Here is an 18,763-nt window from a genome sequence, read left to right as displayed (position 1 = left end):
TTAACATCAACAGGAAGGCAAACTCTGGAAGAAATATGTGCAGCCCAATATGAAATTACCTGCCCACACTTCTGAGGCTTGGAGCTAAGAACCTCTGCTGGCTGTGTGTGTATGTAAGAGCCCTCCAAACTGAGTAATTTTCTTGGTCAGTTATCTGAGTTTTTTCATCTTCCCCACTGACTGCTGCAGGAAGCCAAATTTAGACACCGATCAGAATCCAGCTGCTCATGACAAAACATCTACAGAGGAGGAATGTTCTGTGAAAACCATAGCATCACTGAGTAGTTTGGGTTGGAAGGGAACTTAAAGATAATCTGGTTCCAAGCTGTGACAGGGACATCCTCTGCTAGACCAGGTTACTCAAAGCCTCATCCAATCTGTCCTTGAACTCTTCCAGAGATGAAGCACCCACAGCTTTTCTGGGCAACTTGTAGAAAGTAAAGAATTTTTTTTTAATATCTAATCCAAACCTACTTTCTTTCATTTTAAAGCCACTCCTCCTTGTCACTCCTGTTCCTCTCAGCTATCTTTAGTCCCCTTTAGGTATTGGGAGGTGCAGTAAAGTCTTCACAAAGCCTCTTCTACAGGCTTAACAACCCTAAATATCTCAGCCTGTCTTCAGAGGGGAGGTTCTCCTTTAAATTCACCTTTTTAAAAATGGGAGTTCTTTCCTCTTTTCCAGCAGGAACTTCACTAAACTGGTGTGACTTCTGAAATGTGATGGCAGTGACTTAGCCACTTCCTCTGCCAGTTCTTTCAGGACTTGCAAATGCCTCTTATCAGGTCCTGTGGACCTTCAGGTTCCTTACATATTTTTGAACCTGATCTTCTCCTACTGTGGGTAGTTCCTCATTCTCCAAATTCCTGCTATGTGTTCTGGAAGTTATGGAGTCTGGAGCATTTTCCAGTGAAGACTAAGTCAAAAAAAGTCATTAGAGTACCTCAGCCTTCTCATTTCCCGAGTAGGCACCTCTTCCATTTCCTTCCAATAGGGTTGGCATATTCCCTAGTATCAAATCTCAGTACAAATCCCTAGTGAATATCTTGGACAAACCACTGGGTTTGTTTTGCAGCTGAGGTGAGCCACTGATTCATGTGAGCTAATATGTTCCCATGGTAATGGTCTAACAATTAGAAAACTGACACCTTTGGTTCATTCTTTAAATATTTTCAGGAAAGTCTTGCTTCTGCATTTTTGCATGTGATTTTCTCATGTGGTAGGCAGCCTGGGGCTGCTGGAAACTGGATGTTTGGGTGACATACAATTTTAGATCCAGAACAATACTGATTGAAGGGAGTCCCACCCTTCCTCATTTGTGTCGTATTAGGAGGGAGCTGTCTGTATTTTGGGATGTATGGTGGGATACATATCCCTGTAGACAGACAAGTACATCAGTTATGGTTTACTTGGACAAAGTCATGATAGAAATGCTGCAAATCACAAATGTGTTTGCACAACAAAAGGCCATCTTACTGCCTGGTCTCTGGGTAATTTTCTGCGACGTTATTGCCTAAAGTTCTGTATGGTCTGAAGAGTAGTATCTTTCCCCCTGAAGATCTAGCTGAGAAAGGAGACCAAAAACCCTTATTAGCTGTAAATCCTCCCAGTTTTGTTAGTGCAGTTTTTATAGAAGGAAGTATTCTTTGTCAACTCAGTGTTTCTGTCAAGGAAGGTTGAGTAAACCTGGACTTTGTGTGGCCTCAGGTCAGTGCAGCTGATTTACCATTCAGTGTTCAGTGGGGTACAGGAAAAGGACTGATGTGTTAGATGCCAGCATTTCATCATCTTTGGTAGCATTGTCTCCCTTTGAGTTTCTTACATAGATACAGTTGGTGCTTTTTTTTTGAGCTCTCAGTGAAATGCAGATGATGCTGATATTTAATGCTTTTTACCCGTATATTTCTTTCACTTCTTTGCTTATCAAAACTTACAGTAGTTTTGTACTTAAAAAGTCATCTAAAAACTCCTACAGGTCATGTCAGCAGTGGCAAAACCAGGCTGGTAATTGTTACCCCAAGAACATACTGTTTTCCTTCTGTGACTCATGCCTTTCTTTTCAAAAGCAAAGCAGCTTATAAATCAATTAGGTGTGAGGAAGTAAAGCAATGGAAAAGATGGTCATATTTGAGCACTTGTGTTGCCATCATGCTGGTAACTGACAATAGCAATTTTTCATGGCAGAAATACTGCTTGCCCTCTATTATTTAAAACACTGGGAATGAAAGGAACCTAAATTTTATAAAATCTCATGGACTAGCCAGTTTCAGGGCTGTGCTGAGAATGGATGCAGTCATGTGCTGTTTTGGGATCAGCCATCCTAATTCATTGCTATGAAGTTAATGCAAAGGCACAGCAGGTCCCTTAATGGGGCTATAGTAGAATATCTTCCATAGGATCTATATTTCAGATCATACTTCCATATGAAATGTATTGGCTTTATTTTATATTGAATAGTCCTGATGAATACAAACAAAGGGGTTAGTTTGAATTCAGACACCAGAATTTGACATGAGGCAGGAATATTTCATTCCCTTATAACTGCTTTCTTTCTGAGGGATGCAGAGGCTGAAATATGGTTCTTCAGTGCAGTTATAAATATCACCTTTGCTGTAAGGGAGAGGCACAGGCATTTTATATAATACATGACTGTGAAAAGAAAGTCTGTATTTGATAAGAGATGCTTGGATACTCATTTCTAATACTTTTTTTTCTCTTTAGTGCAGAATTACAGCTATGCATTTCTAAAATTGTGTTTGCTGTGGCCATCTTAGATGGTGCAGAAGGGTGGTGGAAAGCATTCATGGATGTTGAATTTTTAGTGAATTACTCTGACTTCTGAATTGTAATGCTATATTAAGAACACTGGCATTTCTAAATTCTGTGATGACCTGCAGACCACTTTGCTTATAAATGCAAAGCCATCATTTTGTTCTGCAGACATAGCTATGTACAAACTACCAAAGCCTTATCAGTTTTTCATCTGATGAGATTTCTTGGGTTTTCATTTTAGACACTGAAAAATCTTGCTTTTTGCAACCAAAACTTTGGTTTGAAGAGCTCACTTGAAACCTGTAAATGAGTTTATTGTAGAGGATTAGGAGAAATTTGCCAATATCTTGAGAGGCTGCTGAATTATATACAGTATCAATAACTCAGACTTGGTGAACTAAAACTATGTATTTGTTTTTTATATCACAATGCATATTGAAATCACAGTCTACAAAAGCCACCATTCAGGGATACCAGTGCTGTGGAATAGGGAGAGAATGACTGGAATTTGTTATTCATCACAGATAACTTTCTTCCTTTGTTAAACCACAGGAGACATATCATGCCAGAATAATATGCTATTTCAACCTATTATCCATCTTTTCAAGATTTTTAAGAGCTCAATTTTTTCTGTTCTTCAGTTTATCAATAATTTTGATAATCTTTGTGAAAGTTCTGTTAGTATGAAAAAAGAGAAGGATCTTCTGAGCCTGCTGCTAAGAAGGAAGAGAAGTACCTTTTCATTATCAAGAGCTGAAAAGTTTTCAGTTTTTTATGTCAGATTTCAGTTTTTCAAGTGGTTTTTTTTCAGCAAGTTTTCAACACTTATTACATTTATTTGTCCTTAGTCTTTTTTTTGTTTGTTTGTTTGTTTGTTTGTTTGTTTTTTTTTCCAAAAAGGGAGTCAAATCTAGCATTTGCCAAGTGGCCAGTCAATATCAATATTTTCTTAAAGTTTTGGAAGAGTTTTCAACTCTGGTGAAGTTGATGTCACCTGAAGATCCCAGTAGCAATATTTTAGCAAGGGTGCTGTGAGTCAAATTAATGTGTACTTCAGTAGAAGTCTTGGACTTCTTGTCCTGGACTTCTTGTCTTGGACTAATGGTGATAGCTTATACTCACAAAGTAGCATCAGTATGTCAGTGCTCATATTTCCAAGTCAACTAACAAATAGGTAAAAATATAGTAATATAATAATTTTAAGTCACTTGGAAAAAATAATGCAAGGAATTTAGAGGTGATGTTAGAAAGCAGTCTGCTGTTAAATCTCAGGACTGGCAGTTTATATGGGTTTCAACACCTTTCGTGACCTTTTTGAATTTTATTGTGGTAAGATCAACAATTTAAAACAGTCTTTATCGAGCTTATTATTAAAGGCTGTATTTAAAAAACATTGCATAAGATTTCTGTGTAAAGTTGCTTGGTGGTAAAATAATACAGTATAACTTGATAGATTGGTATAAATTATGAAAGTCATATATAATGGACAGTATATTTTAAGAGGCAGTGAAAATGAAAATAAAAATGTATTATGAAAAGGAAAAGTTAATGCACCTTTTATGGTACTTCTGGTTTGCAAAACAGTTTCTACATTCTTGTTTTCTAAATGGATCAACCACAATCATACAATAATGGAAATTAACTCAGCAGAGACAAAAAAATAGATTTTCTTAACTCCTACATGTGGTATTGTTCATGTGGTTAACTGTTGAAAACAAAATAGGTATGAATTAATACTAATATGTTTTGTATTCAGGGTCTTGTTTCAATTACAGAAGTTTATTATGTAATAACACTTTTTAAAAAAAAAAGTATTTTATATGGTTAATTGCCAAGGCTCTGGGATTTCTATTTATCTTTACAGAATTGTATAGAATTCAGTGTTGGAAAGTAGTTCCAAGACAAGAAATGCAGTCTTCTGCACTCTTAAGCACATAAATCACCTCTTTAGCCTGTTGTGTAATCTGCCAAAGGCAGACACGTTGCTGGTGCATTGACAAACTTGAAGGCAATGTATGACATTCCTGTATTGCTTATAAAAAGTAACAGAGATTTGGCAGCTTTGTAAAATTAAAAGTTTTCTCTAAGATAAGTGCTGAATATAAAAGGAGTGGAAATCAAAGGTTGTCAAAGCATAGTGCATTGATGAACAATTGTTCTTTGCAGCATTCAAGAAATTGATGTTTTGCCTTTCTCTCAGATACACAAATACCTTTCATGCATTTCACTGACTCCTAAATTTCATATTAAGGTATCATTGTAAAATAAACATAGAAATGTTAAAATGAGTATGCTGGCATCTACAATTGCATTCTATGTCTGCCTGTGGGACTGGGAGTTACCAGTGGGATGCTGAGTCCAATTTTTATATGCAGGAAGGTAGCTTAAGAAACACAATGATCTTAAGATGGTTCTATATTAACATAATCATGTACTTGAATAGTAGATAAGCAGAATTTTATATAATAGGGTTCTTCCCTAATGGTCTTTATGCTTAATTTTAAATTAATTTCTAATATTGTTACTGTTCCTCTGATTTTATGGTTAATTTTTCATCAATTTTGGTCTAGTTTGTGAACTGTCTTGTGCTTAGATTGCAATTTCACATAATTCATTTATTATGCAAGACTGCAAAAAGGATTTATTCTTTAACTAGTCCAGTAGCTGACATAATCTGAAGCTTAAGATCTGTAATTAGTCGACTGATTTTTGACTCCCATTATTTGTGCTCTGCTTGCAGCTACTCTCCACTCAGAGCAAGTGGCTTTTTACAGGAATTTTTAAGTTTATATAAAACCAATTTTCCATAAATAATCATTAAAAGTGTGCATTCTTTAAATGCTCATAAAAATTATGTGAAGAAGGTTATGAAAATGATGATGAAAAGTTCAACTTAGAAGCAGATTAATTGTTGGGTTGGTTTTTTTTTAATTTTTCAGTCTGTGGAGATGGTACAGTGGGTGTTTCTCAAAGTGTAAGCCTGATTAACTGATGATTTATATTTCATAGCTGCATATTGCCAGGTATTTCTCTCCCCTCTTTCCACTTGAAGAAACAGTGCTATAAAACTACTTTGGACTAAGTGGAGTCTAATAACAGCTTCCACTCAGCAGGTGACACTTTAATACTCTCTAATATCCTCATAAAAATGGAAGATGAAGCAGTTGTTTGTAGATGTAGACTGAAGAAAGACCTTTCTGTTATTTCTTTCCCTGTGAGTTTTTGTCTTGTTGGTCAGAAAAATGATTATCTTCGTGGTTGCTTGTTTTGGGTTGCTGTCTGGAGGCCCAGCTGTGCAGCACCAGTCTGAATTCAAGCCACATTTTCTCTGTTCACCTGTCAGCTTGGTTCCTCTGGATGGAAAGAAAAGCCTTGAGCTCCAGAAATGTGGCATGAGCTCAGAGCAGCTCTGGGCTAGCAGCTTTCCTCCTGGCTCTGGCTCCTCCCAAGGTTTGGATGATTATGCATATCCCTGGTGACTTGGGTGGAAATGTTTTGGAGAAGGAGTTGAGCTGAGATAGATACAAGGATTGTGTACTGCTTGCGTGTCTCTCCATCACTACAGTGGCAGATTTGAGTGCAATGCTCTACTAGCTTCTTTTCTTTTTTTTTTTGTGAGGCTTTATTTTTGCTAAGCAGAACAGGTGTGGCACTCATCTGTACAAATTGTCCTGGACTCTCTTCCTTGGCAGGGGAGTCTGAAAGGAAGCTGTTTTGTGTATCATGCCCTACAATTATTCCAGTGTCTCCACTGATAATTTCTAAGCATGCAGAACTTTGATTTAAAATGGAACATGACCATAAATAGCAGGAATGTGCTTCCAAATGATGTTATTGGCTTTTCAGGGCTCTCATCTTTGTCATGCTTGGCCTTTGAAGGAGGATGTGCACCAGAAAATGCTATTGACTTTCTTAATGACACTGAGGGGAGATGCACAGCTGATGAGAAAGAAAAAAATCCAGATCTTAGTCAGGTATTGCCTTTGCCCTATCACTGTGAAGCAATCAGAATTCAATAGAGAAATAATTGACTGTAATAGAGAAAAAGCAGATGAGGTAGCAGACATTGTGCATCTGCCATTTTCAGCACTGAGAAGTGTTTACTGGAGATCAAAAGACAGTCTTATAATTTGGATCTGAATTTTTGAAGCTTCCTGCTTCCCTTCACATGTTATAGTGCAAAACTGTAATATAGTTGTAAAATTTCAAAAACTGATGTTCACAAAAACATGTGATGTGTTTCAATGTTTGCCCCCAGAAACATTCTGTCTCCTTTGGAGAAGCCTAGGAAAATGGAGGGCTTTCCCTAGTTGACCAGCTTGACAAAAACTTTGAAACTTGATCCATATGAAGAAGTTTTAAAATTTATTTAAAATTTAATATTGTGACAGAATCACAAGCTTGATGTCCTTGACTGTGAGGGGTAGGTATATAATGATTGTATCCATGCTATTAAGGACATCTTCTTCCACACATCATCAGTGATGGCTACTTAAGAGATACTGTGCTTATAAGAAGTTGGATATGTAAGTGTTAAGTGGGATTGTTTGTGGGATTAGGATTTGCCTTCACTTACTCTTTTAATTTTTGTCTAATTCAAAGGAGTTACAGGATTGGCTTCTGGAAACATGATGCAGTTGATGGCTTCAGACACTGCTTCCCCTCTTACTGGGTGTCCTCCAAAAATGGGCTGAATGTACAACTTAGTAATCATTAAAATCTAGGTCAGGAGGGGTGGAAGGTATAGCCTGCTTGCCAGTAGAAGTTTCTGGCTGGGTAGAATTCTGGTGCTACAAAATATTTGATTTTATTCACATAGTACCTGATATCAGGCTGTGGGTTCTACATTTGTGTAATGTAGTTGTTCCTGCTGCTCATTAGAGATGACTGTCAGGTATATAAAATAACTGTTTACATCTACAGTTGCTCTTTATATTTTTATTTTCTGGCTGTATCTTTAGGCAATTTACAACAATGTAGTAATAGTTGTGTATTTTTGGGTCTTTAGTTATGTTTATTCAATCATTTTGCATTTTCCAGACAGCTGTTGATGTGAAATTAAGGGTGAAGATCTGTAATTACTTCAAAGGTTACCAGAATATGTTTATTATTTTTCACCCAAGTGAGCAAATCTGTCACAATGTTCATTATTTAGTGACATGAGAGTAAACTATGCTTTATAATTTTGTCATTAAACCAGTTTTCCCCCTCCCTCATTAATTTCCTTCCTTATGTTTTTGTAGCACTTTATTTTCTTGAGGCTGAATTCTGTATTGGAGCTGCAAAACAGTAGATCTGATCTGATTAAAGAGGTAAAAATGTGACTGTGAGAATACTTGGCAGAAAATATGTGATTAAAGGAATGGTGAGACACAGACACAAATCTATTTGAGAGATGTTGAGTGAGAAAATCTCAAAAATATCCATCATATTTATAGGCTCCTAACTCACTATAAAATTAAAGTTGTCCTTATAAGATGGTGGTGAAACCTCAGGAAATTATCATTTTAAGGTTCAGATCCTTATTTGAAGTTCATCCAGGCTGTTGCACCCTGAAGTTCTATAGAGTCTGGCTGCATCTCACATGAGAATAGGCTTTTTAGTTTTGTGAAGTTTTTTGCTACTTACTGCCTCCACTTCACCTGGAAATACTGAGAGAAAAGTCTTTCTCATTGTAATATATTTCTTGTTAGTATTTTTACATTTTGGCATTCATATTCCAGTCTGGGAGGAGGTTACAAGGGTAATTCAATTGATAATTCAATATTATATATGACTGTGTATAAAGAGATTTTTTATTCAATAATCTGGGCGAAAGCAAATAGTTTTAAAGCATCTTTATTAGAATTCAAAACATGACTTGTAGTGTCCTGGAGCAGTGCCTCTAGATTGCTGTCTGGGATTGTAGAATAGCAGGAGTGAATGTCCCTGGTGTATCTATTACCTAGTTTGCATCAAGACTCAGTTATACTAGAAAGATTTTTCATTGTATTCTGAGTATTTAGTTGACTCAAAATAACAAAAAATACTCACAATGTATTAAATGTATCTTGTACTACTACAATTATATCAGTAATCATGAAACTGATTTATTTAAAGTGGGGAAGAGAAAGTGTGATGTTTTGGTTTTTAATTCCTGGCCCTCCTCATCAAACAACTGCAAAACATTGCTGACTGCTTTTGTGCTGAGTATCTCTGTGGTGGTCTATCCATGAGTGCTGGAGAGGTGGAAAGATTCTCCTACTGGAACTGACAGTGGGTCTACTGGCTGCAGCCAGAAAATGGCCTCAAATGTTTAAGTAGCATATATATTTGGTATATTTTGTATTTGGCTTCCTGAGAATTGTTTGGGATTCTTTCAAATAACAATTTTGCATTGGAAAATGTTTGTTTGTTAAAACTCTCAGTTAAACAATCTATTTGTTTTCTTAGTCTCACAAAAATGTGGAGGAAACGGTTGTGGGTTTTGTGCTTTTGTAAACCAACAATCTGCAGTTTTCCTGTGCAGGGATATTGAGGAAGAAAGAGCAAGAATTTACCACGTTCCTCTTTGGGGATGTGGGAAACTACAGATGAGATTCAAGCTCTACTTAGACTGAGAAGTGCCCTGAGAGGCAACTGTGTACCCTGAGATGGATGGGACGTAATAAATCCTGCTGTTTATTTAGATAGCATTCATGTTTTTAAATAGACATGAAACACTGTCCCATTAAGGCAAATGTGTCCACTATCATTCCTCATAATAACTGCCTACTGTCCAGGTCCTTGGTTATAGGTAAAATATGTTTTATAGTAAAAATATATTTTCTCATGGCTAAAATACTCACAAAATAAAATCTTCCACAGTTTCAGCCAAAAAAAACCTCCAAACCAGTGACACAAATGTTATTATCTGGTTTAGTGGAAAGATATAGTACAGGAGAGAAAGTGTGTGTACTCTGAAAATGAAGTATTGTTCTAGAGTATTGAAAATTGTCTTTCATGAAAAATGTGTTATAGCTAAGAGGTTGCTCTGAAAGGAATTATTTTTTGTGTTCTCTGAAAGTATTTCCAATATTGTGCAGTATGACCAAGGAGTTGGTTCCTCAATAGCAACTAGAGTTGTCCTGAGTGCATTCATCTTTATATGAATTTTGCTGCTCAGACTATGCTTAGATATTGTTTTGTTTTGTTTTTTTTTTCTACTGGACTACTTAGCTGAGTTGTTTTTTGGCCCATTTGTCACAAAGCTTGTGCCCTGGCTCCCAGTGAATATCCCTTTCCTGAGTGCTGCCTATGTCTCTTGTAGCTAGCCTGAAAGAGATGAAAATGTGTCTCAGCACAAAGAGTAAGAATGTTCTCACACCCTGTTATAAACTGAGAGGTGAAGGAGCTTGAGCTCCAATGTGCTCTCCAGTTATTAATTCTGGGAAAAAGTAGAAACTACCATTTCTTGTTCTTTCCTTTCACAAATTGTGTAACTTCAATGCATTCCTCTTGGAGTATCTCCAGTCAGAAGCCAGGACATCTTTGTCACAGCAGTTTTATTATACAGAGTGAAAAGGTTTCCTGTTCCAGCCTTTACCATCTGAATAAAAAGAACTACATAAGGCATAAAAGAACTAAGTGTAGGAGAATTGAACTGGAATTAAATACCTATTAACCCCCATCTCCCTCTTAAAAAAGCCCAACAACTTGCAAACCAATTGGTCGGCTACAAAAACATCCTTGCTGTAGTAATGAGGATGCAGTTGCTCCCTCTGAGGCAGCTGATCCACAGTTCCATTCAGAGAATCTTTTTTTGAAATACGAACTTTCTGTTGCAGTGCATAAACTCTAAATTACTAAACTACACAAATATTTAAGTGAATTCAGCTTTATTGGCAGACATGCACTTCTCCAGCAGCTGAGATTTTAGTTGATGTACCTTCTCACAATTGGGTGAACTGAGAGTTATAGTGCAGGTAGCTTTTTTCCCCCTTTTTTTTTTTCATGGGAGAAGGTTTTAAGGAAAAATTGTACAGAATTCCAGCTATTATGATAACATTTTTACTCTACTTTGGCTCTTAGGGATTCACTATTTCAAATACAGTGTATGTCACAAGTTATTTTTATCTAGCCTTTTGGCAGCACTTAAAACAGCTTTTTCTAGCTATGTTGTATTTGCAATCAAAAATCAATGGGAATTTTATTTTTTTCACAACACCTAACATTTAAGAAAAAAAAATCTACAGAATTCTTGATAAAACACTGAATTTTCTGTAGGATTTTAAACACAGAGGAAAAAAATTCTATCATCAAATATTTGAGCTTAGGGTACTTTTATGCAGAAAAAATGTACTTATTGTTGGTTTTCTTACTGAGCTGTCTGTAACAGCAGCAGTTGATGGCACAAGGGTTCCCATAAGAGCATGGCCCAGAGCAGGTTGGAGCAGAGTCCAGCATTTTGGGGTCCTGCCTGGTGCCTGTGCCAGATGGAGCACTGACCTGTCTGGGCAGCTGGATGCTCCTCCATCTCTGCATTGCAACCTGCTGAACCCTGTGGCCTTCAGACCTGCTGCTCTTCAGGTCCTCTGGGACTGTATGTCCCCCATTCAACTAGACATCTCCAGCTTCTAATTTAGTCCAAGGACACAAAGAATGGATCCATCAGGTCACACAGAAGAATGAAACTGTTAAAATAGCAAGCAGCTGATACTTGTATTTTATTTTTAGCTTATTTCCTGTTGTTTTCCTATGGTTGCTGATGTCACAAAAGCTTCCTTTCTAGTAGCTTTGCTTAAAATATACATACATTGTGTGCATATACATATTCATCTGGAGTTTGGTGTTAGATTGTCCAATGTGTCTATGAATGGGGCACTATTGGTCCAAAATCCTTGAGAATGAGAACTGCAAGGAACTTGCAGAAGGCCCTTTCTGTGAGGCTTTTCCTTTTTCTGTGAACACAGCCATGAGAATTTAGATGCTCAGCAGGCTGTGTTCCCAACTTGTGTGTGTGTAGCATGGGTGGGCAGACATTTCTCCTGACAGACACACAGCAGGCTTCAGTCTTGGCCCAAACACTGAATGTCTCTTCTTTACTTTACAGAAAAGCATTGAGTCAACAATTCCTGTAGGACTTAATGTCAGAAGGAGTCAATCATCAGGAATTACCATATTTATATGGACTCTATAGGGAGAGCAGGGTCATCAGATGCTATAAAAGGATGCTGTCCTTGGAGGTGTCATGTGGATTTTTGCTCCCTCCTTTCTATTTTTAGCTCCCCTTTGAAGTGAGTTTGTTGAGTCATGCAGGACTAAAATAAATGAGACAGACAATAATTCAGCTTCCTTGTTTCTTGCCCTATTCATGCACTGACCAGACACTGTTCGTCTTCCTAATTTCCGATCTCCTCCCGCATATCCATTCCCTTCCTGAATTTCTTTGGCTTATAATAACACCACAAAGCCCATATGATTACTCATTTAGGCTTATTGTTTCCTTTTTTTCCCTGAGGGGTAGCCAGTTCTCGTAAATATAATTTATTCCTGAACAGGTAAATTTTAGCACATGCAACATTGAAATCACATGTCAGGTATTACAAGGAATTCCCAGCCTTTCATAAGCGAACATGTAATTAGAAATTGTTTATTTACTTATTCCCTGCTGGGCATTTGCTGGAGTTGGAAAGAAGAGGAATTTTGTCAAAAGCTAAATTTCTGTGTGTTTATTTTCCCATTATTTTCTGGCTGCATGAGAGTGCAACAGAACCAAAATGTTTACACAGTACTGCATGTTGTGGTTCAGTCCTGTGGCAACATGATAGTTTTCACCACAACATCATGTCCAGTGGCAGCTAAGGCATGAAATATCCATACTTCATTCAAAATATCCTGTTCTTGGCACATTTGTGTGCATGTTTTTTGAAGAATCTGTAGATGTCTGTAGTGAGGGAGTTCTGTTTTCGCTGAAGTGGCATTAGGAGGTCTTGGCTGTAGTTGGGCTTTTGACTATTGTCCATCTGGAGTCTCAGACCTTCACATGTGAAGTCTCCTTCTGCCTCACTGTGTAGTGAATAGCCACAGCTTCCATTAGAGGTCCTGCAGCAGAGTATCTACATGATAGACACACTCTTAGAGATTTTGCGTTGTGCCCTTCATGGCTTTCTCTTAGTGTAATATGCATGTACATTCTATTTCAACTTCTCTTAATTTTCTTCTTCTCCCAGGTATTATGACAACTTTACCCAGTGCACAGAACGTGAAGCCAACAATGCAAGTTGCTTTTGGCCAAACCCCCTTGCAGAAGGCTTTATCACTGGAATTCATAAACAATTCTTTTCAAACTGTACTTCAGAGAAGGTTCACTGGGAAGATCCACCGGATGAAATTCTCATAACACTGATCTTGATCCCAGTCATGTTGACATGTGCCATGATAACACTGGTGGTATGGTGCAGCAAGAGAAGTGATATCCTGGTGTAAGTCCTTCCTCTGGGCTTTCTTTTTCTTAATTTCTTTATTTCCTAAATACTGAGAGAGGAGGAACTTGGCATAAGGATTTCATATCTGCTGCAATGGAACCAGCGAGATGCTGAGATGCTCCTGTGAAAGAAGAGCTGCCTGCTGCTGTTGCAAGTCACTGCTTCTGCCTTGACCATGAGTGTTGCTGGTGGAAAACTTTACTTCCATTGAGCCTCATCAGCGTGGAATTCACAGGCAGCTCCCAGAAACAGGAAAGTTCCCAGGCAAATGGACCTCTTGTCTGCAAAAGGGATAAAGTTACTTTTCTATGGGTAAAGCTGGCTGGTAAAGTTTTGCAAAGCTGTATGTGTATAATACTGACTGTGGGGGAGATTACATCTCTTGAGGTTTTGTGTAGGACATTCGAAGTTTCATCCGTGACTTGGCAAGATCACTGGCAAAGGAACTGATCAACTGGTTAACTGATTAACGTGGATCCAGGTGGCAGCTTTTCCTAGAATCATCATTATCAAAACTGGGAAGTATTCTTCTGGCAAAGAAACAATTTATGTGTCCAGTGACTATCTGCACAGGGAAATTATCATGCCACATTATAAAACAGTTTATAAAATTCCTTTAAGCACAGCTGCTTGGAATTGTATGTCTTACAAACAAACTCTGGGAGGATTCACAGGTCTTACTTTACAGAGCTGGAAAATGTGAGAGGAAATTGGTTTATTATAAATATACTGAGAAGTAATGAAGAAACTTTCATATGCCAGACTCTTTATTTTTCCTCTTTTATAATTATAATTCTTGATGACTTGTGTTCACTGTATACTCCCCACACTCACTTCAATTTGTGCAAGTGATATCCTAAAAATAAATATAAAGGTGTCATGTTGATTGAGGTGCCTTTCAGAGTATTGTACATAAAAAATTCTTTGTCCTGTGGAGAGTGTGGGAACTAAAGCATGAACATCAAAACTTGGAATAGAAGTAGAAGGAAAGAGAAAAAATCCAACTCAGAAATCTTATTCTATCAAGTTATGTAATAGTTGAAATAAAGATCATATGCTCAAAACAAAAGAACTTTGTCTTGCAAACCCTCCTTTCACAACATGCCTTTCACAAAGTGCTCTTGTATGACAAGTGAATTTTCATTTTTCCATACCTTATGCACACAAATAAAATACAGTTGAATGGCCAAGCAATTGCATTTTATATACTTTAGACTTTCTTTATATTTAAGATTCAGGCTCTGTGTTTGATAGGTAAGTCAGTGAGTATGAAAGGCATTTCCATGCTTGAATCGAATTAGAAGTGCTCAATTTGCTAGATTATTTGTTCATTGTATATAGATAAATAAATAACCCCTGTATGCTGTACTGATTTGTTTTCATGTCCTTTCACAAGGTTTGAAGGCAACTTGTTTTTTCATTACACTAATGTTGGAATAATTCAGTTTCAAAAGTGTTTCCTGTGTGGTTTTCTAAAGACTCTTCCTCATTCTCTAGATGCTAGCAGAAATTGCTCTTTGTAAAAAAGAAGAGTGAAATAGCGTACTAAGGATTTTGGTTAAATTTTATATTTATCTATTATTTTTTGTATTAAAATGCTTTGCACCACCAAAACTAGTGGTCACTTAAAAAGCCGAACCTGTGCATTTTATCCAAAATATTGTTTGGTTAAGAATTTTGTGTGGCCAAAACCAATCAGTCTTATATTCTGCATGGAGTTTTGTTTTAATCCTCATTTTGCTTAAACTTCAGCAAGCTTCAAGGCTAGTTTAAAAATTTTGGTTTGGAAACCAAAAATTTTGACTTTTGAAAAGCTGCATTCATTTCAACCTAATTGTCATGTTTGGGGCAAATTCTGGACCATTTTTGACTCATTTGAAATTATGTTCACCTGATGGTCGCCTGAGAGATCTCAGTCAGCTTAATTCACAAGCTTCATTTATAAAATAAGATTGGCCTGGGTAGTAAGTGAAGAAGAAAGCTTAATGACTTCATATCACCAGATGTGTACTGTGATCTTAAAAAGAATGCCATGTTTAAAATACCCAGTTCAAAGAGTCCTTAAAAATGTAAGGTTCAAAGAAGGAGAACTAGTAGATTTTACTTCATATGCCATGGAGTAGGAGCAGAGGATTCTGACACCAATCTGTGCTTTGCAGTTGAAAATTTAGTCATAGTTGTGTTTCTTCCTCATCCAGGTGTGATCTTCCATTACTTTTTATATCACCGAAGAAGGGCAGAGAAGTTGAAACAGTGCATGGGAAACAACACTGATTATTTAATGTGGCCTCAGTGGTTTAAATCTGAGAACTATTTATGGTGTTTTTAGCAGAAAAGCAGCTGCAGGAGTTAGTTCTTTACAGTTGTGTACATGAATAGAGACTCAGAATGACAATTATTGAATCTTTTGACAGAGGTTGTACTATGTTTTAATGGGAGTTAGTGGTTATTTTCTGCTGCATGGACCTTGTTACCTCTCCCCCAAAGCCTGTTTCCATTGCAAGAAAATCACATCTGGTACCAGATTATTACCTGGCTCATTTATTAATTGCAAATTAGTTTTATGTCCCAACAGAGTCTCAGGAATATGAATATTCAAAAAAGAAGAAAATAACTTGTTCAAAATCCTTCCTAGAACTGGAATAGTGGTTGATCCCCAGAAAAATTTAGGACAAAAGAGAAGTAACAGCTAGCTGAGATTGCTAATTGCTGTGAGTTTTGGGAATTTTTGCTTTCAGTAACAACTGGGGAAGTGTGTATTTCCATGGGGTATAAAAGCTTTATAAAAGCTGTATTTGCAAAGTCTGAGTTCCATCTGAGAAAAAGAAAACATGTTTTCTTAGCTCATGGGTGGTTTGGAAGGATAAGGACAATTAGTGACTGTCATTGCTTCTGAGTACAAGAAGAATGGAGCTCTCTGCATGCTTTGACAGAAATACCTATGAACATGCAATGGTGTCTTAATACTTAGAAGTGGACATAGAAAAACCAACTGAATTTTAGTTAAATCGTCTGTGCTTCAGCCACTCTGACAGAATTTTGAAATAATCTGAGACCCTTAGATAACTGTGGATTTGATAAGAAAAGCAATTTTTCTGCACAGTAGGAAATCTGAGGAGCATCAAGGCTACTACCTCATCTTGGCTGAACTCTCAGCAGAACAATTTGAAAGGACACAAATAGTAATGTGCATAATAGGCATAATCTGTCAACACCAACTGTGCTGAATCCCTTGGGGAGTGGAGGCAGACCCAGGTGGTCACAGGCAGTGTAAAGGTGCCACCCTGCAGCTGCTGTGGAGCTGACTCTGCTCAGAAGTGTCTGGAGACACATCAGAGTGCTCCTCCCTCAGTTTTGAGGGATGTGCCTTTTTCTCCTTCTGCAGAATCCATCACTGATGGTCTGACTACTGGAATGGAGACAGCTTCAAATGAGTTTGCAGATGTGCCTTTGTGGAGTTTCCTGGAGTGTGTGTATACAGACAAGACTGCCAGGCTACTGTTTTTGGTTTTTTTTTTTTTTTTTTCCTTTGCAACTTGCAGCCATAGCAGCAGCATAGCTGGAGCTCCTTAAGATTTGACATTCAGATATAACTGAGTTCTGTCTAAATCCTTCATGGTGGGATATTTTTTTCATTTAAAGTTTTTTTTATATCTAAGGTGTGGATATCTGCATAGAATAGGGTCTCATACTTCACCACATTATGAGGGAGGCTCTTGATTTTGGTGAGATTAATGGTCAGAAATGCTCTCAAAGAACCATCAAATGGATCCTAGTGACAGTTTCACTGTAGGCTCAGCTACAGTGTAGTAGACATTTAAATTACAGAGGATGTTAATCATGTTCCAGGTACCTTAGACCTCTTCTTCCATGCCCTGTCTGAGTAGGGAATAATCTTGAAAGGATGCTATAAGCATAAGGAAGTGAATGATCACAAGTTACTTAAAGATACTGAGTTATAGAACATACAACAGTCTAATGATTCAAAATGACAGCAGTTAGAAAATCAATGGGAAATATATGCAGGGAGAATTTTCCTGATTCAGCCTATTTGGCTAATTGTTTTTCTTTGTTGTTACTTGTTTTATTTGGAGTTATTCTTTTTTAAAAATTAATGGGCTAGAAGGGGGAAATGATGAGCCTGTGTCTGTTGAAGCAGAGCCCTAAGCTTCTGAAAAATGCCATTATATTCCTCATCTATGATTAAGATTAACACGGATCTTTTGTCATCTTCATTCTCCTGCTGCTCAGAGCTGCAGGAGAATGCAGTTTTCGCCTGACAGTTTCAAAACCATTAAAGATTCAGAATGACAACAATGGAAGCGTTTTAGCACATAGCTAAAAGTGAAATATGTTAGTGACTTGGAAACTAACTGAACTATTCTTGGAGAGCACGCCAGAGAACTGCATAGGTGTAGAGACAATGAGTGGGAGCACAGATAATTCCACTGACACAAATCACTTAAAATCCTAAGAAATCATGATACATTTAATTGCTCACCTCATAAAAACAACCTTATCTTGTTATTCAAAAACAGCTGGAGAAACCTACTTATATGTGGAAATATGCACCTTATTTCTCCCCTCTCTTCAACAGGACTGTAACATAACTGCAAGGGGAATGTGCTGCTGTTTTCCAGGTAATAGTTGTTTTATGCATTATGGAGACTCCGTGACTGAGTGTGAGTGGTGTATCTGCTCAACTTTTGATGCATAAATAAATTCTATATAAACCAGAAAATGTTATGTGGGTGCCTGTCACTGCAAAGAGGAAATCCCACAGGTTTATGTGCATGAGAAGCCATTGGAGGCACATATGAGCACAGAGCCAAGCTTCATTAGAACCAAGACACCTGGGGAGACCAACTCATACCAGTCATGGAGTGTACCTGTGTCTCATCAGACTCCTGACCCACCAAAATACTCAGATTTTGGTAGATGATATTGGTCAATTGTTGTAAAAGACAAGATATGTCTTTTATGAGAACTGAACAAACAGATTGTTTTGTTAGGAACTTGGATAGGAGCTAAATTGAAAGCAGTAGCACATTCAGTCATTCTTATTTCAAATTACTGAAATGAGACTTGGATTTGAGTGAGCTGTAGAAATCAAATTAAACTAAATATTTGCTTCTAGATAAAATAATGTATGCAAAGTTACGCCCTTTACATGAATTTTAACTGGAATGGAGACAGAAGAGTAAGGAAAAAAATAAAATTATTTTATGAAGTATCAAGAATTTTGCTAATTTATTAAAATAATAATTTTTAATCGCTCTGGTTTATTTTGCAATTTTGACTTTGTATTAAAGTAAATTATATTCTTTAAGGTCAGTATGGATAATTTTTCAAAGGTATGAAGTAATTAAATGGACAAGTGGTGCCTTGCTTTCTGTTTTATTTTTGATGAAAATACTGGACACAGTTGTGACAGAGTCACAGTCTGAGCCAGCAGACCTGAAGGAATATTATAGTCAGATTATAAAGGAAATCTTCTTAGTCCTAGTAGGGCACTGCAGTACAGAGCTGCTTGGGGCTATTGGAGTCA

At 37.2% G+C, this 18,763-nt stretch overlaps 1 protein-coding gene across 2 annotated transcripts in view; it reads left to right on the top strand.

Annotated features, from left to right (window-relative positions):
- Positions 1 to 14,338, top strand: part of RAMP3 (receptor activity modifying protein 3) — a 37,494-nt gene extending 23,156 nt beyond the window's left edge. The window contains exon 3 of one of the 2 annotated variants that reach the window (XM_079302015.1): positions 12,961 to 14,338. In XM_079302015.1, the coding sequence (XP_079158141.1) occupies positions 12,961 to 13,216 (256 nt within the window). In that variant the 3' untranslated portion in view covers positions 13,217 to 14,338. The remainder of the gene's footprint in view (positions 1 to 12,960) is intronic. The other variant, XM_079302014.1, reaches the window with a different exon arrangement.
- Positions 14,339 to 18,763: the final 4,425 nt, after the last annotated feature.

Source organism: Erithacus rubecula (assembly GCF_903797595.1).
Source record: "Erithacus rubecula genome assembly, chromosome: 3".
Taxonomy (NCBI): domain Eukaryota; kingdom Metazoa; phylum Chordata; class Aves; order Passeriformes; family Muscicapidae; genus Erithacus; species Erithacus rubecula.
The sequence above is the reverse complement of the archived record's forward strand: the minus strand, read 5'-3'. Positions and strand labels throughout refer to the sequence as shown.